Source organism: Teleopsis dalmanni, chromosome 1 (genome assembly GCF_002237135.1).
Source record: "Teleopsis dalmanni isolate 2A chromosome 1, ASM223713v2, whole genome shotgun sequence".
NCBI classification, from domain to species: Eukaryota; Metazoa; Arthropoda; class Insecta; order Diptera; family Diopsidae; genus Teleopsis; species Teleopsis dalmanni.
In genome coordinates this window covers 233,460,781-233,469,355 of record NC_051846.1, presented here as the reverse complement: position 1 = coordinate 233,469,355, position 8,575 = coordinate 233,460,781, and the positions used below count along the sequence as shown (strand labels likewise).

General features: G+C 27.4%; 1 protein-coding gene across 1 annotated transcript; it reads left to right on the top strand.

The window, feature by feature from the left end:
* Positions 1-3,068: 3,068 nt before the first annotated feature.
* Positions 3,069-4,664, top strand: LOC119667691 (E3 SUMO-protein ligase KIAA1586-like). The gene has a single exon (XM_038076999.1). The coding sequence runs from the start codon at positions 3,069-3,071 to the stop codon at positions 4,662-4,664; it is 1,596 nt and encodes a 531-aa protein (XP_037932927.1).
* The last annotated feature ends 3,911 nt before the right edge of the window (positions 4,665-8,575 follow it).

Sequence of the window (8,575 nt, the reverse complement as noted above, 5' to 3'; positions counted from 1 at the left end):
CAATTACTGAGACTACAAACATTGTTACTTGTTTTTAATAATAATTTCCACAGATTGAAGCTAAGAAAACACCGTCTGTTTTTGATTTTGAAATATATAATAATTACTTTGGTTGTTTGGTAAAACTATATTCTTATAGAAAAAAATCAAATAGAATTATTATTGGTAACAAAAAAGAAACCATCTACCATTGATGAAAATATCATCAATAAATATTTAGTATTGGTAATGCAAAAAAAAAAGATTTAAATCATATATACTTGCGGCGTAAAATATTTTTTTTTGATTATTCCTTTTTATTATTTTTACAAAAAAGTAAAAATAATCATTTTTCATCTCTCAGATAAATATACTTAATAATTTCTATTTTTGCCTCATTAATAATTTCATAATACCTCAAAGACACGATTTCATTAAATAAGTTGAATTTGCTAGAACTCATTTATAAATAATTTCACAAAACTATATTTAAATGTATGTAAAGAATGTAATAAAAAAAAAGATTTATTGAAACAATATGAATATCTTAAAACATCTTAAGACATATAATCTTAATTTTAATAAATTTGTAAATTATTGTAATAATTATTTGAATGAAAAAAGTTATGTTAAATATTTCACAAAAATTTTATAAAAATGTAATGTTTCGAAAAAAAGTATTGAAAAATGTATTAGAAAAATGTGCAAAAAATACCCTTAAAAAAATATTAAAAAAAAAATCTTTTAAAAAAATACAAAAAAAAAAATATTAAAAAAAAAATCTTTTAAAAAAATACAAAAAAAAAATATTAAAAAAAAAATCTTTTAAAAAAATATAAAAAAATATTTAAAAAAGAATCTTTTTAAAAAAATATAAAAATAACACATTTTAAAAAAATATAAAAAAAATTTTTTTGAAAAATTTCACAAAATAAAAAACAGACGATCAAATTATGAAATTAAAAACCAAATATCACAGAAAAAAGAGAAAAACATATTAGAAAGGAAAAATTTAAAAAAAACCTCAAAACAAAATTAAATTAAAAAAATAAATTGAAATATGTGTAAATATTTGATAAGAATGCTGAGGACTGGAGATGGAATGACCTCATGTATATACTATGTACATATTGATATGTACTCAATGGAACAGTACTGAGATTATCACTGCTTTTGAAAAGAATTCAAACTGAATGAAATATCAACTTAAGGATGTGACTTAAAGATGCGACTTAAAGATAGAAAAAGTGTGATAAGTGGAGATGTTTTCCGATACTGCAGATGTACATATAATAACTGAATTGCCATTGAAGATAGTATTTGGGCCGTAGAAAATATGTGTAATATTTACATACATACTTGGAACGATTGCTGTTTTCATATTAAAAATTAAAATCCTGGTTTCTTCCCATCAAATAAACACATCAACGATTTGGGTCCACATCAAAAATTTAAGTCCTGTTATGTTGGCAATAAATAAATTCATCAACGATTGGGATTGATATGTTAAAGATGAAAGCTAAGAAAATATCTTCTGCACTTTTCAATTGCAATTAAGCATCACTTAATATAAATATATGATCGGAATATGATCGGAATGATTACTGATTACTGACTACTGACTACTGATTACTCAATTCGTAACTTGAATCTTTTAATGTTGACAGCGAGAAAGAGTTCAAATAATTTCTTTGCCTTTTTTAAAATATATTATCTGAACTTTGATGAGAATTAATCAGCAGCAGATTCTGAATGAGGAAGTAGCATAATGCAGAATGCAGAATCCAGAATGATAGCAAAGCAAGTCACAACCTTTTGTCGCTGTTTGAATCGAATCGAGAGCAGATGATGAACCGAATTCGTTCATATATGAAGGAGCAATCATCGATGGAAGGATCGGCCAGATAAGCAGCTAAACCGAGTTATTAAATATATTTTGTATTTTGTATTAGAAATTAAAACTTTTATTTTTAATTTTACTTAATTCTATATTAGATTGTTCAAAGCAAAATCCTGAAGTAGTTTTTTATTACTGTATATTGTAAATGACACCTGCCCTTGTATAAAGTAAATATTGCATGTGATGCAAAGGATCATTAAATAAATAAATGAGTGTTTGAGTATGGATTATGTATATCGCACACAGGGTTGCCAACTTAGGGATTTTCCCCCCAAATTTAGGGGGGAAAATTTGTTTTGGGGGTATTTTTGGGGGCACCAAATGTTTAGGGGTTTTTTTAGGGGGTTTAAAAATATTGTAATTTTTTCAATTCAAAAAACTATGTTAGTAATAACACACATTAAATATTTTTTATTATATATAAATAAGGTATATATAAACGCCGATAGTGTGTAAATACAGTACGAAAACAAAAAGAACAAGCTGCATGGCAACACTAATTGCCAGCGAGCAATGTTTTTTTGGAATTTTTTTGATAGCCGGGATCGTTCATTTTTAAAGTGATTTTAGTAAAATTTAAAACCATGTCGAAAGCAAGTAGTAAAAAATATTACCAAAAATATACCAAAGCGTGGGAATCAGATGTATTATTGAAAGGTTGATAATAAATTTTTATTTTAATTTCCGATATCTTAAACTATAGAAAACTATATAGGTACAAAAATATTGTTTACTACCATAGCACAAAAACATCTATAGAATATGATATTTGGGTCGTAATAATACTAGAGCGTTTCAAATTTTTTATTTTACTACACATATTCTCTAATGAAATATAATTTACAGAATGGATTTCACCAGATATAACGAACAATAGTATGGCAATATGTAAATATTGTCGAATAAATCTAAAAGCGCACAGAAAAGATTTAGTTGCTCATGCTAGTACAGAAAAACATAACAAATCTGTTGAGGCACATAAAAGCGCAAAGTCATGTTATAGTCTTCCAACTCTATTTAAAACAATAGATTCAGAAACAATCAAAATTGCAGAATTAAAAATAACGGCTTTTATTGCAGAACATGCTTCTATACACACTGTTAATCATTTGACGGAAATTCTACCTAAGTTAGATAAAACATCGGAGACTTTATCTAAATTGAAACTGCACACAAAACAAAGTGTACTATGATAATAAAAAATGTGCTCAGTCCTTGTATGTTACAAGATTTAGCGCAAGAAATTGGCGATTCTGCTTACTCTATTATTATCGATGAGAGTACCGATATCTCTACTTTAAAAATTCTTTGTACAATGATACGTTTCTCCATGCCGAAAAAGAAAATAGTTACTACTTTCTATCGAATAATTAAATTAACTGAATTTGATGCTCAGAGTATATGTGATGCCATAAAAGCTCAATTACAAAGTGACAATCTAAATTTTCAAAATCTAATTGGAATAGGTGTGGATGGTGCCAATGTGATGATCGGCAAAAACAAATCTGTTGCCACTATTTTGAAAAAAGATTTGCCCGATCTTATCGTCGTTAAGTGTATATCTCACTCTTTGCACTTATGTGCAGAAAAGGCTACCGAAACGCTGCCTAGGCAATTAGAATTTTTAGTTCGTGAAGTTCACAACTGGTTTTCTTACAGTTCTAAACGCGTAGAAGAGTACAAAAAGTTATATGAAATAATCAATAATAACAGTAATCCTAAGAAAGTGGGAGCGCTAAGTGGAACTCGCTGGTTGGCTCGTTTCCAAGCTATAACTACAATATTAGACCAATGGATCGAATTAGAACTGCTCTTTTCTATTGTTAGAAAGCAAGATAAATGTTATATGGCTGATCAATTGCATGACATCATGAAAAACATACAATTCAAAATATATTTTGTTTTCTTAAAGAATGAACTAAAAACTATTACTCAGTTGAATCTACTGTTTCAAAATAATCAAGTAGAGCCAGTTAAATTATTTGAAGATTTATTTTTACTTCACAAAAATGTACTTCAAAAAATTGTAGTTCCAGCTCAATTACAAAATATAGAAGACAATGAAATTACCAACTTTGATTTTCATCCTTACTTGATGGATACTTCATCAATATATTTAGGTTATGACTTTGAATCTGCGGCCCAGAATATTAATGCAAGTGACTTAACTGAGATAAGACAGCGATGTAAAAATGTTTTAGTTGTTTTAGCTGAGCTAATTCAAAATCGATTACCGGAAAATTTATCAATTTTAAAAATGATGTCAAATCTTGACCCAAAAGTTGCAACATCTCAGGTTAAACCTGGTTTACAAGAATTTTTTAAAATTTATCGTACTGATGTGTTTGGAGTAAAGCAGGATGTCGAAAATGAATGGCATCAACTACAAAACAAAAAATGGACACATTTATCAAACACTGAAGAATTTTATGCTGAAGTCAGTGAATATAAGGATGCAGCTGGGAATAGCAGATTTAAAAATGTAGCCAAATTCGCAACAGCATTACTTTCGTTACCTTTTTCAAATGCAAGCGTGGAGCGCGCATTTTCCATTTACTCAATAATTAAAAACAAATTGAGAAACAAATTATCACCTGAAATGTTACAGGCTTTAATGATGGTAAGATATACTCTACAGAGACAAGGTTCGTGTAAAAATTTTAATCCAACACCAGCGATGCTAAACAAATTTGATTACAAAATGTACGATTTTAAAAATAATTTGGAAATTCATGATGATTGTAGTGTAATGGAGGAAATATTAGAAAGTATAAATTTAATATGATTTAATTTGTTATCAGTTGTTAAAAGAATAACTACTTAAGTAATTGCTAATTACTTACTTTATTATTAATTACTATTTAATTACTTGTTTTGAAATAATTTCGTTAACAAATGTTTTTTATCTCTTTTTTCAAATTTATTCAAATTATATTTATTTTAAATATATACAAAATATATATGCTACAGAAAACAGTTCTTACAGTTTTTTCATATTTTGTACAAAATGTTAGTTTAGGGGGATTTAGGGGTTTTTCGAATGGCTTTTAGGGGGATAAAATTTTCAAATGTTGGCCACACTGATCGCACAACACTTTTGAAACATTTAAAATTAAATTTTATCATGAACGTCACCTTAAAATATTCAAAATATTTAATGAAATCAGATTTAATGTAAAATCGTCTTAACTTGTTGAAATGGAAAATTTTTATAAAAGACATATAAGGGACCTTAAAAAAATTAAGTATTAGTGAAAATGTCTTGGGAAAATAATAAATTACAATGCAATGTGTTCCATGCTAAATATTTATTTAGTGCAAATCAAAATCAAATACAGTATTCGCTTGCTCTTTTTAATGTTCGGAAATTCTGATTTTGAAGATAATTTTGAAGATAATTGGAGCTAAATTTAGTTTCTAAATAAAATTCTAAAATCTTAAATTTATTTTCAGTTCTTAGAATAGTTTTTATATTATAAATTAATTTTTTGCCAAGTGGCATATATGCATAGAGGCACAGACCGTGTTATTTAAGAAACCGAATACGTTACATATTCATAGCTCAGTATAATCTGTATGAATGCGTGTGAATATGATATCTAGAAATTAAGTAGAAATTAAATATCTAGATATTAAAATTTAATATTTAGATATTAAAAACTTAATTAATCTATTATCAAATTACTTAAGAATTGCGAGCATCTGCTGTAGTTCAGTTGTTGAATTTATCATTTTAGATTCAATCTATATTCCTGATCTATATTCCTATATCTATATTCCTTCAAAATCAGTCTTATTTTATGAGCAGCTGACATTAGAAGTGAAAAAATGGTCGATGACAAAGAAATAATTATAGACGCTCAGGGATTTTTCGTTAATAACAAGTTTATAGTTAAAGAATTGAGCATTTCTAAAAATGATAACTCGGAAATTAAGACGTTTTTAATACGATCACCTTACGAATATTGTAGCATATCATTAAAAGATAGGATTGCAGTCAATTGGTTATATAATCATCATCATGGTTTAAGGTGGTCAGACGGTGAAATTAAATTTATGGACGTTAAAAAATATCTATTAAAAGAATTACATTATAATGAAAACTCAACTATCTATGTCAAAGGATTTGAAAAAATAAGATGGTTAAAAAAAATGATTGGTGAAAATATTTCTATGACAAACTTGGATGATCTTAACTGTCCAAAATTAGATATACTATATATAACAAATATGTCTTCTAATAAAGAAGTGAAATATTGTCAAAATCATAAAATTAAAGAAGATTTAACAAATTTATGTAAATGTTCCAGAAAAACTGTAATATTACTAAGAAATTTCATAAATTTAAATATTGATAAATAAAAACGAAAAAATTATATGTATATGTATACATCAAAAATTAAAATAAAAACACGCAAATTTTTTAAAACAAAAGTTTCTTTTTATTTTTTTTATTTTTATATTTTATAGACTACAATATATATTAAAATTAAATAAAAAACATACAAAACTTTTTTTATTTTTTTTAATTTATTTAATACAATATGTATATTAAAATTAAAATAAAAAATAATAAAATAAAAATAAAAAAATTAAAATAAAAAAAACATAAAAATTTTTTTTTTTTTTTTTTTATTTACTTAAAACAGTTTATTTAATAAATAATTTTATCAACGTTATGCGTTGATAAAATCAAATATAGGATGAATATATCCTATGTCGTATTCATCTGCATATGTCCGAAAGACCTCCACAATTTTGCCAACACGTTTTAAGTACTTTAATTTTCCAGGATGTGCTATGACCTCATCTATAGCACTTGAATAGGCTCTCACCAAGTCAGGCGCATCCCAACATCCCGTTGCGAATTTGTCACCTGTCTTCCTCAGTATATTTATTAGATAGTCCTTGTCGATTACTTCATTTCTGCACTTTGAACAAATGGATTTGTTTCCGGATTCCATTGTAGTTGCTCTTTTGATTTTTTATTGAATTGTTAAACTTTTTGCTGTCCTTTATATACCCATTTTCAATTTCATATTACATTATCAACATCCGCTCTAAATATCGCCATTGTGATTTCTTGTTTTTTTTTTTTATAAAATTATCAACATCCGCTCTCATATGCAACTGTATAATTACCATACATTATCAACATCCGCTCTAAATATCGCCATTGTGGTTTCTTGTTTTTTTTATAAAATTATCAACATCCGCTCTAAATATCGCCATTGTGGTTTCTTGTTTTTTTTTCCTCAGTTCAATTAAAAGAACTCAAAATATTTGAAACTAAATTTTACTTTTCTATTTCAATAAATCCATAGCCTACTGGGTCGTCACAGTCTAATTCAAACGTATAACCACCCTGTACATCTTTTGCACAATAATGAGCTACTAAGAAATTGGTTCTTCCTAGATATAAAAATATTGGATCAGGATCTTTGCCCTTTAAAGCCGCTTTAATTTGTTGAATTGCTTTGCGGAAATAGAAAAACGTGCTTACAATTGATAACGTCACGCAGAACATACACAGATGGTTGACAGCGTCCCATTGACTCGCTAACGGCTTTCGCAACGACGAAACGAAATCAGTCTCCGACGATTTCTGCTTGAAGTCCGAAAGCATCTGCCCCGGAACACAAGGAGGATTTCCAAACATCTCTGAAGGACTAGCATTAATAAATATTAAAATATTGGTTCTTGCTAGATGCAAAAATATTGGAGCAGGATCTTGGCTCTTTAAAGCCGCTTCAATTTGTTGAATTGCCTTGCAGAAATAGAAACTCTTTTATTCTGTCGGTCAGTGCAGAATTCGTTTTATTTTCTTTACACTTTAAGATGTTTTCAACTTTAATACTTGCCGTGTCTGTGGTTCCATAGCAAAACCTCTGTAATACTTTCTACTGCACTTTATTACCTTAACAGGCCATGCTGCATAGCCTTGGAGTCTTGCAAAGAGAAAGTCTCCCATGTTGAACTGCCTCAACTGTTTTTTCTTTTTAGGCATATTTTTCTCAAACACACACAATATCAATTTCAAAGTTATATTTTATATTTATCTTATTTTAGGTAGGACCTATATTCTTCCAATTTATTTTCTCGCTACACAACACTACAACTACACAAAATATGTGCATCAGAATTGTGTTTTCTAGATTTAATTATTCAAATTGGATATTTCAAAGGGTTCCTTACTATAATCGGTTCATATTTATAATTTATATACCGGTAGTCTATTGAAGCTAACTGTTATATTAAATGTAATTGGAATAGCAAAATTTATTCATTATTATTAAATGAAATGATTTTATGTAAGAAACGTCTTTTACTAATGATACAATATATATGTTTAATATGATAATTAATGATAATTACAAATAATAAAATTTGGAAAAATAATTTTACATTTCGACTGTTTGTATAAAAACTGGTACTCTTTAATGAGTATTATTCAGTGTTATCCATGAATTTTTGAGATGAGGTGTTAGGGGAACGAGATTTTTAAATATCAAACATTCCTTATCAACCATTTTAAAGTCGATTTGACAGAACTAGAAATTTCTGAATTTGTTAACAGACTAATAGCATATTCACACTGCCTCATTTAGGCGCTTTTGCTCATTATAATCACTAATGAGGTTATATATGATTTACGATACAAAAATCTATCCTATAAATGAGCTGGTTGCCTATAAA